At 43.9% G+C, this 16,830-nt stretch overlaps 1 protein-coding gene across 1 annotated transcript in view; it reads right to left on the bottom strand.

Moving 5' to 3' along the window:
* The window catches only part of Dcbld1 (discoidin, CUB and LCCL domain containing 1), an 82,045-nt gene that overhangs the window by 11,553 nt on the left and 53,662 nt on the right, over positions 1-16,830 (bottom strand). The window contains exons 5-6 of the mRNA XM_075945814.1: positions 13,413-13,485; positions 2,779-2,912 (exon numbers count right to left, since the gene is read on the bottom strand). Coding sequence (XP_075801929.1) covers positions 2,779-2,912; positions 13,413-13,485 — 207 coding nt within the window. The remainder of the gene's footprint in view (positions 1-2,778; positions 2,913-13,412; positions 13,486-16,830) is intronic.

Raw genomic sequence — 16,830 nt, 5'->3', positions numbered from 1 at the left:
CTGCATGAATGCTGTGGCATGCATATGCCTGCGTGTGTACACACATACACGCAGACACAATTTTAAAATGAAACAATATGTTTTTATAAAGAGGGGAGGTTCTGCTACCAGCTCTCTGCCTGGCTTCCCTCCATATCAGCCGGCCTCTACAGTGCACTGTATCAAACTAACTGACTGGGACAAAGTCACGCTAAGGGTACACAAACCTCCTCCTTCAAAACTACCACCCGGAAGAGGGCAGGGCTCTGTGGCACCCGCAATGAGGTGAATGAATTCCATCAAATTACAGCAGTAAGAAAGCTCCCCCGGGACTCCAGAGACAGACAGTCTGGAACAATCGGAGGTACACACAAAGGAAAGGCTGTCCCTGCTGACCGTCAGAGCCTCCTCCTTGGGATGAGGTCAGTCCCTCTTCCTGATTTCATTCTGGTCTCCGCAGATCCAGGAAGTGACCTGACCCCCGGATGAGTCCCAGCAGGTCTGGATATTTACTTTAGGGACCCCCTCTTCCTCAGATGCAATGCTTCCTTCTCTGTTTTTCCCCCGGACACTAAACAATCATGTGTGGGAACAGAAGTTCAATGACCGAATGTACAGTGCTTCCCCAAGGGCAAAACATCACAGATCAAAACAGTTGCTCCCTGAAGATTTGGGATCTAAACAAGACGAGGAGACTGGCTTAACATACAGCTAACTCCCTGCTCAGAACAAAGATCAGGGAGAAATCACGAGAGCTAGGAGAAAGTACAGCCCTTGATATTATAACTCTGGACTTTCTACTCCCACCAAAACAAAAACAAGATAATTCATACAACTTAAGTACAAGATAAACCGCCAACTTCCTACAAGCTGCTAATAATTTATATTTATGTACATCGTTGGTATGCAAATTTAACTTCCACGTGAAAGTTATATTTATGCATTAAGTCTAATTGCTATGTGTGTAATTGAGAGAATTAAGCCTACTTTTAATTCAGCTATTTTAATGTTTTTCTTCAAAAGTAAAACAAAATCCAAGCAGTACACATTAAACTTGGTCACCATGAGGCATTCAGACACATATAAAAATAGGCCAAGTCGTTGGAGCAGTCTAGGCAAGAGCATCTTATCTTCTTGAAAAAACATCAGGCCTTCAATAGACACACACAGAAAATTCTCAAAAGTCAAGATCAGGTTGACATTTAAAGGTTTACAGCACAATGTATAAACCATCAATTCTGCCACAAGCAGGATGTAAAATTTAATGCTCCAAGGTTTGAGGTAGATATATAGATCTAAAAAAGTATATGTTCAGACTAGACAGATGGCTCGCTAGTTAAGCGCACTGGCTACTCTTCCAGAGGACCCGAGTTCAATTCCCAGCCCCCACTTGGTGGCTCACAATACATTCTTGTGATAGGATTTCTACCAAACAAGATAGCCCACACTCTTAAGAGTGTCTTAGTCAGGGTTACTACAACTGTGATAAAATACTAGGACCAAAAAGCAAGTTGGAGAAGAAAGGGTTTATTTGGCTTACACTTCCATCTGAAAGTTCATCGGTGTAGGCACTCAGGACAAAAACTTAAGCAGGGCTGGGCCATGCTTAAACTCCCATGCAGTAAACTGAGACACTATCACACAATACAAGCCCTTGCTATTATTTTTTTCTTACTCCTCAAGAAACAGTCTCTAGAAATCTTTGAAGGTCAGAGAAGACTCAGTGGTTCGATCAACATGTATTTCGGTTTCCTGTCCTCTTCTGTAGTAGGTACAGTTGGAGATAATCAGGAATTTACCGAAACCATGAAAACCTGGAAGAAAACGGCATTCATTCTCTCCCGCAGGTTCAGCTGGGAGTGGAAGCGCTCCTCCACGCGGGGGCTCAGGCCATTTTAACTCTCATGCTGGCACAACCAGGGTGCCCATTTATCGCTACATTTATTTTCCACATAGATTATAAATGCTGTTGAAGCTCTAGAACATTCTTTTTTTTTTTTTGGTTTTTCGAGACAGGGTTTCTCTGTGGTTTTTGGAGCCTGTCCTGGAACTAGCTCTGTAGACCAGGCTGGTCTCGAACTCACAGAGATCCGCCTGCCTCTGCCTCCCGAGTGCTGGGATTATCGAACATTCTTAAAGATTTATTTACCTTATTTTTTTAAGTGATGAATGAAAACAAAGGAAAGAAAAGGACATGACTCCTCCTAGGTGTGGTGGAGGAAGAAGGTTATTGTAGATCTGTGGGAGAGAGCATCCTCAGAGGTGGGGGGGGGGACCTGGGAGAGTGCAGACTGGGGAGGGGGGAAGGGAAAGGGGAGAGAGGAGAACCAAGTGCAGCAGCCAGGAGATCAAAGGTATAAGAGGGGAAGGGTAACCAAAATGTCTGGATTCTATAGGGAAGAGCCTCTGGGGGAAGAGCAGCCCAGGCCCTGGGCTGGAGAGTTCAGGGTGGAGGGCAGGGTAAGCCAGTCATACTCTAGAACAGGTAGGGACTGAGGGATGCTGGGAGAACCTGGCAGCCAGGTCTACCTTTGATAATGTTAAATAGGCATGTCAGCTGTTTGCCCAGCGTTTGAAACTTAACAGTATGAGTGGTTTGCCTTAATGTCTGTCTGCGCACCGTGTGCACACCTGGTGCAGAAGCGGTTATCAGACACCCTAGAACCGAAGTCATGGATGGTTGTGAGCTACCAATGTGGGAACTGAACTTCTCACAAGTGCTCTTAACGGCGGAGCTGTCTTCCTAGCCCCATCACCGACATTTTCACAGCTGACTACAGGGCATCCTGTCGTACTTACTGCCGGGAGAGCACACCATTGGCCAGGACTCCTTCATAATGACCGATGCCTTTGCTCTGCAGCAGGTTGATGTGGCCCCCCAGTTCATCTGCGATGATCCCCGCGTGGATGGCAGCTTTGCACAGCAAAGAGGTCTGAAACAGAGCGACACCATCATTCAGCACTCGCTGAGAACACGGTGGAAACAAAGCTGGAGTTTTCTGCTTTTGTTTGCTTGGGGTTTTGGGTTTGTTTTGCCCTTTTAGAGACAGGGTCTCACTATTTAGACTTGGCTGTTCTGAAACTCACTCTGTAGGCCAGACTGGCCTTGATCTCAGAGATCTTGGTGCCTCTGCCTCGGGAATGCTGGGATTAGAGGCACATTCATCACATTTTCTGGTTTTGCATACTTAGTCATTTACAGGAGTAGCCCTGCCGCCATGAATGATGCCTCTCCACAGCCAGGACTTCATGGAAACGCCTAGCCGGAAATCTGAACTGAGGCGAGGAGTTTGCCTTGTTTTTCTACAGGTAAAGAGGTCCTGCCAACTGTCACGCATATTAGTGAAGCCACAGGGATTCTTGAGCGCCTCAAGAACAACTTCAGACTAGTGGACCGAAGAATCCATCTGTCAAAACTGCTCACCATGTTCATGAGCAAATAAAATGGTGGCTACTTAAAGCCACTGATTTCTAGATGGATGGTTAAGCACAAAGAGATAATGGACTAAGTCTCTTAGACTTGGTATACAAGAGAGACTATTGCAAACACAGTGGAAGTCAGCGTAGGGACTAGCCAGGAAATGAGCTTTCTAGACTCGGTATACAAGAAAAACTATCACAAACACAGTGAAAGGCAGCCTACGGACTAGCCAAGAAAGTGAGACTCTGTAGCACAGTTTCATATTACTCCAGTGATTTGGTATGGTGCCAAAACCAAGACAGCTCTCAGCCGCTATATGGAACAGAAACTTTCATGTGGAATGATGGGAAAAAAATTCCCAGCATTTATTTATCTCCTTTTCTGAATCCTTTCAGTGAGTCCAAGAGCCCGTGTCTGCAGAGGCACTGTGCGTCATGGACGCCTTCAGCAAGCTGTATGCTATGTATGTCTAACACGTGCAGCAAAAGCAAGAGCAACCGACTGGCTCTGATTAAGGCAGTTAGGGCGTGGGATTGGCTCTGATGGGGTGACCAGGTCCAAAGGTCCCCAGGAAGAGATGTGGGTGCTCTGCATCTGCCCGTAGCTAATACCCAAGCCAGCAGGACAGAGGGTCACAACACTGGGTCTCAATCACTGGGCTCCGCAGTGTTCATGACAACACCAATTCCCTGATTCTCAATGGAAGTATTTCTTAAGTTACAGTGGTTGGAGAAGCAAAGAGATAGATGGAACCAATTATCTTGAAGTTGCAACACCACCAAGGAATTCCGTGATTTTTTTCTTTTTTTAAAGAGACTTTACATTTCCCACCTAAGGTTTGGCAAAGGAAGCCAGTTCTGCAGTATCTGACATCATTGCCATAAATAATGACAGATGGAGACAACACCTTCTGCTTTGGAAACAAAATTAGCCCTAGAATGAGGGAAAAGGATGACATTCTTTATAGTAGAGACCCCAATCTGCCTGCATTAGGAAGCTTTCTTCATAGTCAAGAACACCAGCAACCCCAGCGATTATGAAACGGAGGCAGGAGGACCAGGAGTTCAGGGCAATCCCCAGCTACATAGGGGGATGAGCCTGGACTACACGAGACTGTCTTGGCAAACTGGGGAAATGGCTCAGCAGGTAAAGCACTTGCTGTGCCAATGTGAGGACCTGAGCTCTCAGATCCCTAGAAGCTACAGAGTCAGACACTGCAGCATTCCTAAGGTGAGAAGGGAGGCAGACACAGAAGGACACCTGGAAAGCCAGCTGGAGTGCTGTACCCAGGGCCAGTAGGAGACGCTGTTCAAACAAGGTGGAAGGCAAGAACAGACATCTGAGGTTGTTCATTGTTCTTCTCTGACCTCCACATGTGTACTGTGACTCTCTCTCTCTCTCTCACGCACGCGCACACGCGCGCACACACGCACGCACACACACACACACATTGGTGGCAGGGCTGGAGAGATGTTCTTTCAGAAACCCGGGTTCGATTCCCAGCACCCACATGGCAGTTAACCATTTGTAACTCCAGTTCCAGGGAATTTTAAGTCCTCTTCCAGTCTCTGCAGGCACTATGCACCCTCACATTGAACACAGATATACACGTAAGCAAAACATCCATACACATGAAAGCTTTCTTTTAATTTCAAAAAATAAATAGTAAAACATGGGTGGGAAAATGGTGAGATAGCTCCGTAGAGGTGGGGGTGGGACGAGCGGAAACAGACACGGACACACCAACGCTTGTCAGTGTCTTCTGACCTCTACACTCATGCTGTGTTGTGTGAACCCAATGGTCCCCACAGGCTCATACATTTGAATACTTGGTCTGCGTTGGGTAGAACTGTTTGAGAAGGATTATGAGGTTTTATAATTGTTGGCTTACCATGTAACTCTTGGCTACCCTGCCTGCCTTCCTGCCTGATGACACGCTCCCAGCCATGATGGTCATAAACTGGGAGGAAGCCCCCGTTTAATGCTTTCTTTTATAAATTGCTTTGGTCATGATGTCTTTTCACAGCAATAGAAAGCTAAGACAACCTACCCACAATAAATAAATGCAATGTAATTATTTAAAAGAGGACTATATAGCACAGTGATAGAGCACTTGCCTAGTTGTGCAAGGTCTAAGTTCAATTCTCAGTCCCATTTGAAAAATAAATAAATACACAGATGATAAACAACTAAATAAAATCTTAAAGGAAAGATAATGTAGGGCTGGAGGGATAGCTGCTCTTCCAAAGGTCCTGAGTTCAATTCCCAGCAACCACATGGTAGCTTCTAACCACCTCTAGTAGGATCTGATACCCTCTTCTGGCATAAAGGCATACGTGCAGATAAAGTACTCATATAAGTAAAATAAATCTGCCTCAGGTGTTGATGGGAGAAAGGCAAGCATCTCTTCCCCATGACGCAAGATGGATGAGTAACAGGGACAACTCTTCCAACCTCACTGCTTCAGGACTGGCTCCCCCACATCTCTGCCAACAGGGTCGGCTATACTGTGCTGTCCAGGAGAGTGCAGTCTATTTTCCTGAGTACTGCAGCTGGTAAGGGGGAGGGTCAGCTCCCTTGGCAGCTGGAGGTGGTAGAGGGAGGGCATCTTTTCCTTGTCCCTACCACCACACCAGAGATGAGGGAGGTAGTACCAGCTCTGCCCCTCTCATACTCTCAGGGCTGGCTCACGAAGGCACCTGTCTACTGGATTAACTCTACTGTGCCGCCCATGGTAGGCGGAGGGTCCATTCTCCCAAGTGCAGCAGCCAGTGAGGGGGTTGCAGCTTGCACTTTTATTTATCTACTTTCATTAAAAAAAAAAAAAACAACAACTTTCTGCACGGTAATGCATGCCTCTAACTCCAGCATTTAGGAAGTAGAGGAAGAAAAGTCAAGGGTTCAAGGCCAGCCTCAGCCACACATCCAGATTAAGGTTAGCCTGGGTTGCATACATCCCTTGGCAGCTAGGGATATAGCCAGCGGAGGAGTGCTTGCTCAGCATGTTCCTGTCCGGGCATCCTGGCTCAACTCTAACTGCACTCGTTACATGTGCGGAAGTCATTTCTCTGCTCTGGCTTTTCTTCCTAAATAAACCAGACAGCGACAAGGATAGACTAGATCATCTGGATTATGCAGTATCTACTCTGGATGCCTGCCACCTTCTGGCTCTAGCCAGGGCATGCATGCTTTGTAGGGTTCCCACAAGCTTATCTCCCTCCCTATGCCCCAGGAGAGAAGCAACTTAACTGATGGTCTGCTAGGCAGCTACTCCCAATGCCTCGAATCATTTCTCCCTCAGAATTCTGCCTGGTGATGGACGACCATCTCAGAAGCTATGTTCTCTACACAGCTCCCAGTGACTGACAGACCAGGGGTCAATGAGCAACAATGCCCACGAGGGTAACTGGTCATGGAATAGTCTGACTTCCCCCAAGCAGAACAGAAGGAGTCCAGTGGTACAGATGTCTATTAAGGAAGGTTTTAACTATAGATACATCTCCCCATAATATTTAATGCATGGCACAGGATTCATCTCTAGGAGACTAGTCACCAGATCTGTCCATTAAATCATCGTTAAAATGACCAATCTTTCCCACAACTATTTCTTTATTTAAAAAAAAAACACAATCCGTCATCTAATAATTTAAACATAATTCATGCTTATCAATGTCCCCTGTATCAGTTTAAAAATTAACCTTCATTACATCTGATTTTTAAAAAAAAACCAAAATACTTCCCCTTGAACAACTAATACTTTGATTTTCTAGTTAGTTTTGCGGTGCGGGTATAGCACAGTCAAATGCACATATGGGCAAACTCCATCACTGGTTTGTGTTAACTAGTGATTTCCTTTAGACAAGATTCATGAACTAAACAGAAACAACAGTGCTATGATCCTGTAAAGAGCAACGGGAACGCATGCACAGCTCTAGCCCTTGAAGACAGCTTTTTAATTTTTAAATGTGTGTTTATGTATACATCTATGCACATATTTTAGAGCGATGAGAAGTAGCCTTGTCACTGTCAAGTTTAGGAAGACATGAGGGTTTTAAGTGCGAAGCCAGCCTGGGCTACACAGGGAATTTGACATCCATCCGAATGAAAATCAAATATTATCTCAAAAGAAAAAAAAAGCAAACAAAGCATCGTCACACTACGTTCACCATGCCACGGAAGTCAGGCAAACAGGACGCCATGGAGACCCACAGGACTTCCCGAGCAGTCAGCAAACCATCATCAAACCAACCCAGCACTGTAGCGTTTCCTTAAACTTCCTCTTAGGAAAAGTCAACAAGCTGTCAAAAGGACAGACAATGGTTCAACAAAAATAAATACAAAAGTAAGCATTTGGGGGGCTGAAGAGATGACTGGGCGGTTAAGAGCGCTTCTTGTTCTGGAAGAGGATCAGAATTCAGTTCCCAGTTCCCTTCAGCTCCAGGGGCTCTGACACCCTCTTTAGGGTTCTGAAAGTATTTCTCGTACACATGTTCCACTACATACACATAGTCATAAAATTTAAAATAAAATCTAAAAATAAATAATAAAAGAGCTTGCAGTTAATGAAACATGAACTTAAAAAGCCAGTGAGGTGCAAATAAAATGACGTATATTTCACCTCTAATCATGTGACTTCTTCCTATCTGCTTTATTACAGTTCGCATAGTCTTCATTTTAGCATATTTGTAACATTTTTCTATGCAAGTAATATTCTACAGAACTACAGAAAGTCACTCATATTGTCACTACATAAAGAAATACTTAGTATTATTCCATTTTCCCTACAATTTTTTGGGTATACATAGGCCCAGTTTCTCACTTTCTCTACCTTTGTGGCCTCTTTTCCATTAACTATTATTGCATACAAATGTGTGTGTGGTATGTGTGCGTATGCGTACATGTGTGTGTGTAACGTTACCCATATGTTTGTTTTCAGGACTGATCATTTGATTCTGGATGACCAATGGGTGTGTTTTTGCCTGGAGAGGAGTATTTCTCCTTATTTCTCCTGCTCTCAGCATTCCTTAGTTGCCTGTACTTTTCTGAGTAGGGCTGAGGTTTCACTGACTTTCCCCTGTCCACTTTGGTAAGTCTACTCTTATTGTCCTTGTTGGCAATTTCTTGAACATTTTTTGAGACCAATGAATTTGTAAAATGAATTAGTGAAGGCCGGCAAGATAGCCTCACAAGTAAAGGTGCCCAATGAACTGCCACATTAGATACTTAAAATCAGTGGTGGTTAGAATAAGAGTGGCCCCCATAGGGTCATTTGAATGTTTAGTCACCAGAAAGTAGCACTATCGGAAAGGATTATAAGGATTAAGAAGTATGGCCTTGCCGGGCGGTGGTGGCGCACGCCTTTAATCCCAGCACTCGGGAGGCAGAGGCAGGCGGATCTCTGTGAGTTCGAGACCAGCCTGGTCTACAGAGCTAGTTCCAGGACAGGCTCCAAAGCCACAGAGAAACCCTGTCTCGAAAAACCAAAAAAAAAAAAAAAAAAAAAAAGAAAAAGAAGTATGGCCTTGTTGGAGGAAGTGTGTCACTCGGGTGGTTTCCAGCACCTTTCTTTCTCAGCCTATGGATCAAGAAGTAGCTCTCAGCTTCTGCTCCAGCACTGCGTATGGCAACATGTTCCCCACAACAATAAAGGACTAAACCTAAGAAATGATAAACAAGGCCCAATTAAATGCTTTCTTTTATAAGGGTTGCCTTGGTCAAAGTGTTTCTTCACAGCAATAGAACAGTGACCAAGACAAGTTCAATTTTTGGAATTCACACAGTGAACAGAAAATCAACTTCCACAAGTTGTCCTCTGACCCCCACTCCTTTGAAGGCACACAGTACCCCCACAACAAAATAATAATAAATTAGTTAATTGATGTATCCTATTGAAAACCAGATGTATCCCACTATTAGCAAGCTGGAAAGGTAGCAAAGGAAAGCTGCCCTGGGGTCACATCTTAAGGAGAAACCCAAAGGCCACACTGCTCTATAGATGGTCAGACAATGAGACAGAGTCCAGAATCTTAAGGACTGAAAAAGACCCATTTTTCACATGCAGCCTCTGAAGATCCCTTCTTTCCCCACCCATGGGCACCTTCACTCATACATACTGTCACCAACAAAATGCCTGTAACATCTACATATTTCTCCAACACCCTACTGCAGTCTATGCTGTTTAATTATTCCTTTTATGCAGCTGAAGTTGGCATCTCTATGACGTTTATCCATTGATCCTACTGTTTGTTGCCTTTTGGGCCCAAAGAATGAATCGATACCTTTTCTGTAACTATCTCTTCAAGACCACATATTCTCAATATTGTATAATCCCAGCATTTGGGAGGTGGAAACAGGAAGACCAGGAGCTCAAGCCCAGCCAAGGATTGGATATAGAGTTCAAGGTCAACTTGAAACCCTGTCAAAGTCAGGCAGGCAGACAGATAGACAGACAGACAGACCAACCCAAGGACACATTCTCGCTCAAGTCAGAATGCTTGCTGCTTCAATGGCTCCTCAAGTAATTAGTTTTCCAGATTCTGTTTTTCTGATGTACAGGATGCTTTGGATTTGCAAAGACTCTCCCAAAAAAGACTCATTACGTGGAATGTATTTCCTAAGAGGAAGCTGCCATGGAGCAGATGCTAAAATAACTCCCAGGATCTGCCTCCTGGTAATCCCCCTTGCAAAATGCCGAATATGTGCGGAAGCTATGACGTCTTCCTATTAGTAACTCAGAGAACATGGCAAAGAGGTGGGATGTCACCCCTTTTCACTGCGTCCCATGTTAGTAGGAGATACTTTTGCTAGTCATTCTCCCTTGCTGGCTTCTAGGAGGTGTGCAGCCATGTTAGGAAGAATGACAGCAACAACAGCCAAAATCCAAGAAAGCAGTGGGCCTTTGGTCCAGTGCCGCTCAAGTACCTGAGTGCGCCCAACACTGCAAGCTGAGAAGCCCACCTGTCACTGAGGAGCTGCAGCTCCAGCTGACATTTCAGCTACAGTCTTAGGAGATCCTGCAGTGGGAACCCAGTCAAACCCCGCTCAGACTCTTCATCCACAGAAAACAGGAGAGACAGGGCCAGCAAGATGGCTCATAAAAGTGCCTGTGGCAAGTCTGACCACCTGAGTTTGATCCCTGGATTCCATCATGGAGAGAAAGAATGAAGTCCTGAAATTGTCCTCTGACTGCTACATAGCAAATGCTCACCTGCACACACAGGACACAGACACAGACACACACACACACACACACACACAAAATATGCGTACCTTAAAAAAACAAAAAGGCAGGCGTGGTGGTGCATGTCCCTGACCCCAGCACTTGGGGTGCAGAAAGCAGGCAGGCCTCTGAGTTTGAGAGGGCTACATGTGAGACCTGGTCTCTAAACAAATAAGAGCATAAGTAAGAAAAGACAACTGCTGGGCGGTGGTGGGGCACACCTTTAATCTCCACACTTGCAGAGACAGGTGGATTACTATGAATTCGAGGCCAGCCTAGTCTACAGAATGAGTTCCAGGACATGCTCCAAAGTTATAGAGAAACTCTTGTTTTGAAAAAAACAACAACAACAAACAAACAAAGACGAAGAAAGACAGAAAAAAGGAAAAGGAAATGTGATCTTGCAATTTAAAAAAAGAAAAGAAAAAAGACAAGATAACTGGAGACAACAGATGTCGTTTCAGCCTTGGTGTATGCATACTGCTGTGCAGCTATGAAGACTCTAACAGATTCACGGAAGACCCTAGTCAGACTCCTCGAAAGAGATGAGCCACGCGTGGTGGCACACATCTTCAGTCACAGCATTCAGGAGGTGAGGCAGACGGATCTTTGAGTCTGAGGTCAATCTAGTCTATAGATTGAGTTCCACGGACAGCCATGGCTACACAGAGAAACCGTGTCTTGAAAAACAAAAGCAAAAACAAAAGCAAATGGTGCCAATTGGTAAGATGAACCCTGAATGCTAGCACCTGCAGGTAAGTATTCAGATGTAACACACAGGATGACTGGCCCCCCCAGTCCCTGTTTTCCCACCCCAAACACACACACACACACACACACACACACACACACACACACACACACACACACCAAAACAAGAAACAATATAAAACCTTTCCAAGGAAAGGGAAGAAACTCTGCTTCAACATTTGACTTCCCCTACTTAATTTCCTGGAATCATTTAGGAATAGCTTCACTCAGTAAATATTCAAAACAAAGAGGTATAGACCATTGGAAGAGTCAAAACTTAGGTGTTCCACATGTGGGAATGAGAAGGGGAAAAAAGAAAGAAAAAATTCCAGTAAGTCAGATATCCTGTGCCCAGTTTATAAACAAAAGCAATACAAGAAGGAGGAAACAAAAAGCAATCAAGATGTGCTAAGAGAAAACAAGACAACAAAAAACCAACCTGCAACAAAATTAAAGTCATGTTTTCTCTCCTGCCAAGTGGCATTTTAATCTCTATAGTGTGGTCAAAAGACACTTCTCCATGCACCAGGACACGCCAGTAATTGCTTTTCCTGACAGACGTTTCACCTTTCAACAGTGAAGGGTAAATCCAATCATTTTAAAGAGTGATATCAGCTGAGAGAGCAAACGGGGCAGGGGGGGGACGGGGACACAAAGGTCTGCAGGATGGAAAGGTAAAGAGATATAAACAATGAATTATGTATTAGGAGAGAGGACAGATTAGAAAAATAAGCTTCTGAGATTTACTTTTGTCTGGGAACAATATATATAAAATCCAGAGAGTCCCCTTAGGCATAAGAATGGAGGGGGTGGGCAGCTATAGTGAATCAGAGCAGGGCAGATGGCGTTTTACTCTGTGATGTGACCAGTCACGTCACTAACTCTAGCACAGAAGTCACCTGGAGTTACAGAGCTGGGGCCAGCAGGACGACTCAGGGTCAACAGTGCCTGCCATCTGATGATGCAGGCCTCACAGTCCCACATGAAGCTGAAGGAGAAATGGGGTCTAGGAGTTGTTCTTAGACCTCATGTATGCCATGGCATGAACAACTACATATGCACATATCACACACACACACACACACACACACACACACACACACACACACACACACACACACGACACGACTATGAGCCCTCAGTACAAGAGAGGGGAGAGAGAATATGAATATTTAAGTATATGAATCTATGGGCTTTTGCAGAAACTGGACAAGTGTTTGCATCTCAAAGCTCATGCATTAAAAGCAAATGCCCAGCCTGTGGCATATTAGCACATGGCAGAACCTTTAGGAGGCTGGTCTTAAGAGAAGAAATTAGGCCACCAAGACAGTGCCATTGAAAGGGTCTGTGGAAGTCAGGCGGTTGTGGCGCACGCCTTTAATCCCAACACTTGGGAGGCAGAGGCAGGCGGATCTCTGTGAGTTCGAGACCAGCCTGGTCTATAAGAGCTAGTTCCAGAACAGGCTCCAAAAACCACAGAGAAACCCTGTCTCGAAAAAACAACAACAACAACAACAAAAAACCCCCCAAAAAACAAAAAAAAACAAACCAAAAAACCAGAAAGGGTCTGTGGATTCCCTCTTTTGCCTTTCTCTACTTGCCAGTTGTCCTCGGGTGAGCAGCTTGCTCTATCTGCCACATGCTCCCCGTTGACACACACTCCACATCTCAGACTTTCCTATGATATATTGTTTCATTTCAGGCTTCCTCTATGATATACTGCAAGCAGGCAGGATTGAAACTGCCAGATATATTTATCTCAGGTATTAACTATAGTAACAGAAAACTGACCAGTACAATGAAATAATACTTCTTAGGTGCTAAAAATATTTTTGTTCTTCATTTCACTTTTATTACTCTTAACAGGAAATAAGAATGAATGCATAGACTACTTTAGTTTCAAAATTAATACATTTCAACATCTCACAAAAACATAAAATGCACATCTGTGTCGATTTCTGTTTCCCATTTTGCTTGATTTTTCAATCAACTCAGGCACAGCAAGCAACACTTACGCCTTTGGTGACACCATTAATCACTTACATCTCTGTAGCCGTCTTTCATATTCCCCGAAATGTCTCCTGCTATGTCTCTACAACCAGCTGGGCAGAATTTGCTGGAAAAAAGAATTCATATTTTATCAAATTACATTGAAACCAAAGAAAGGCATTAAACTAAACTTCAGTTTAAAGTAATTTTCCTCGTTAATAACACAGGCAACAATTATCTTGCTTTAAAGACAGACGAGAAGCCCAATTTACAAAAACAGAAACTGATAAAATCTTAACCTGGAGACCAGTTTTACACAATAGTTTCTTGTTTGCTATAAAGATTTAAATATTCTAGTAGCCGTATTATAAAAGTAAAAAGAAACAGGGAAAATTAATTATATATATTTAACACAATATACCTAAATTTTGTTAATTTCCATATATAATGGAAAAACAGCAAGAATCAAGGAGATAATTTAACTTTGTTTTTCCTTAGTATTGGGGGTGTATTTTACACCTGCAGTGTACTTCACCTTGAACTTGACATAGCTCAAGTACACTGTCTTCAGGGATACTGTAACAGAGAGTACCAATCTGTGCTAATAATAAATTACCTTTACAATTAAAAAGGCATATTTTAAAATTAGGGCTCATTCAGGCCTCATCATCCAAGTCTGTAATCCCAACTAATCCAAAAGCTGAGACAACAGAATCACATGTTTAAAGGCAGGTTTGATCCGTGTGTGTGTGTGTGTGTGTGTGTGTGTGTGTGTGTGTATACACACACATATACACGGTAAATAAATAATAAAACAGGGCTTGATTTACGTAACAGTCCTCATTCACGGAGCTGTGTAGGAAGGCATCATGGGGGCTAGTGTGGCGGAAGGGTCTCCATGCTGGAGTCTGGTGAGGTAACTTGAGCCATACTCTTACTCAGTCGACCCTGAACACCTCTCTCATCTCCCAGCTCACTCTCTATTTCTAGTTTCTTTAAGCATCAACATATCAAGGGCAGCTACTTACCTCTCTAAAACACACATACACACACACAACTGAAGTATAAAAACACTGACAGCTTTGAAGATGAATGCTGCACGCCCATTTCTATATATACTACTTGGCAGTCTTCCTTCCTCCCTCCCTCCACCAGTTTCCCCTTCCCTTTCCTCCCTCCAAGCTTCCTATATGGCCCTCCTTGGTCTCTTTCAAATGCATGGCCTCTTTCTTCATTGATCATTGTTACATATATGAACAAACATTTACTTTAATATATAAATACAACCCGCTTGGCCTCTACAATGCAGCTTGTATGTGTATTTTCAGGGCTGACCATTTGGTACTGTATAATCAATTGGAGCTCTCAGCATTCCTTAGTTGCTTTGCTTATATTCTTTCTGTAGGGTTTGAGGCTTCTTCACTCCATTTAAAAAGTGACAAATTCCAAAATAGCAGCTGTATTATTATTATTTCCTTTCCTTTTACTTTCTTCTTGCTGCTTAGAAAATCAGGTTGTAATGACAATTAGCGAGTGACTCCAATAAACGTTTCATAGTTCTTTCCTAGTGGCCTGCATGGCAGCAGTAATAAAGGAACTGAGAAATAAAAACAACCTCCTGCAGAGCCACAGGGCCCTTAGTGCCAGCTAAGTCTCTGAATTCATAACACTCAGGACTGAGGGAATGGAACGCTGCCCATGATGCACATAATATAAGACCCCCACGGAGCCCACACTTGCTAATCAAAGGCCGTGTAAAAGCTCATATGGGAAGCACAAATGACTACAGTAAGTAAAATGCAGAACGACTAAACAGTCTCATGCTAATCTAGTCTAATTTTGCTGTCAGATGAATTGACAATCAAATGAGTAACAAAGGACTTCCTAAGATTTCCGTATTCCCGAATTATGGGTAAGGGCTGTGGGCCTGTACTAGCACTGGAAAATGGCTGCCTAAAGTGGAACCGATCTGTTATTGTAGGCTTGATATATTCTTCTCTGTGATGCCCAGAACCCCGAATGTGTGTGGCTGGTGAAACTTTAGAGGCCATTAGCCTCTGAGAGAGAGAGAGAGAGAGAGAGAGAGAGAGAGAGAGAGAGAGAGAGAGAGAGAGAGAGAGAGAGAGAGAGAGAGAGAGAAAGTTGAATGATAACCTTAGAAGGCAACGTTTTTGCTTGTTTGTTTTGGTTTTTTGAGACAGGGTTTCTCTGCAGTTTTGGAGCATGTCCTGGAAGTCACTCTGTAGACCAGATCGCATCGAACTCACAGAGATCCACCTGCCTCTGCTTCCCAAGCGCCAGGATTAAAGGTGAACCACCACTGCCTGGCTACAAGGCAACATTTATTTTATATACTTTGGTTTCTCATGTTTCTCTGGTAGACTTAATATTAGCTAACACTGGAATTGACTCTGCACGTCAACCACCTACACTGACAATGTCCAAATGTGTGAGATAGTTAAGAGTTCGGGCTCTCAAACCTAACTCCCCGAGTACACTCAGGGTAGTTGACATAGTGGCTTTCAGCTTCCAATTTCAGGCTGTAACAGAACCTTGCGGGCATGGAACATCACAAGAGCTACTCGTGTGTACAGGGTAGAGAGCTGCACTGCCACGAAAACAGCACTCTATCATTACAGTTTTGTTATTGCTACTGGCAGTGACTTCTAGACAGCAGTTCTCGGCTGGGGGTGCTTTTGTCCCTCAGAAGACATGAGGCATTGTCTAGAGCCGGTCTTGGTTGTCACAATTGGCATCTGGACAGTGAATGCCTCAGAGAAGCGAGGCATTCAACAATGCCTAGGACAGCCCTACACAACAAAGAATTGCAGAAAGAGCACGTCTATGGTTGGGAGTTTCCTCTAGACTTCATAAATGGTTGGGGAGGAAATCAGATCAGAGATAGTAGATCTGTAGTTAAAGCTGAGCTAACAATCCATGTCTTTATTCTCTATAGGCTTTTCTGTAGGGTAGAAGGCAAAAACCCTATAAAAGTTATACAATTCATTTCCACATACCAGCCAGGAAACTGATTCCAGACTCAACTGTGGCTCATTGGTAACACAGCAGAACTTAGGGATAAACAAAATGGTGGACCAAGTCCCAAATCTGACCTGCTTCTACTTCTTTGTGTTTGCATATGTGTGTGTGTGTGTGTGTGTGTGTGTGTGAGAGAGAGAGAGAGAGAGAGAGAGAGAGAGAGAGAGAGAGAGAGAGAGAGAGAGCGCTACAGCCCAGGCTCAACCTCCTGCCTATGTTCCCAATGACCAGGACAATACAGGTTTGTACCACCATGCTCAATCCGAACCATATCCCGACATTGCTGCTTTTTCCCTCCAAGACATTTTTTTTAATCTTAAATCAAATGTACATGTGTGAATTTTTGTATGGGAATGCACATGTAAGGACAGGTGCCCAAAAAAGTCAGAAGAGAGTCATAGGTGAGCTTCCTGGTGTGGGTACTGGAAACCAA

This window comes from Microtus pennsylvanicus, chromosome 1 (assembly GCF_037038515.1).
Source record: "Microtus pennsylvanicus isolate mMicPen1 chromosome 1, mMicPen1.hap1, whole genome shotgun sequence".
NCBI classification, from domain to species: Eukaryota; Metazoa; Chordata; class Mammalia; order Rodentia; family Cricetidae; genus Microtus; species Microtus pennsylvanicus.
The sequence above is the reverse complement of the archived record's forward strand: the minus strand, read 5'-3'. Positions and strand labels throughout refer to the sequence as shown.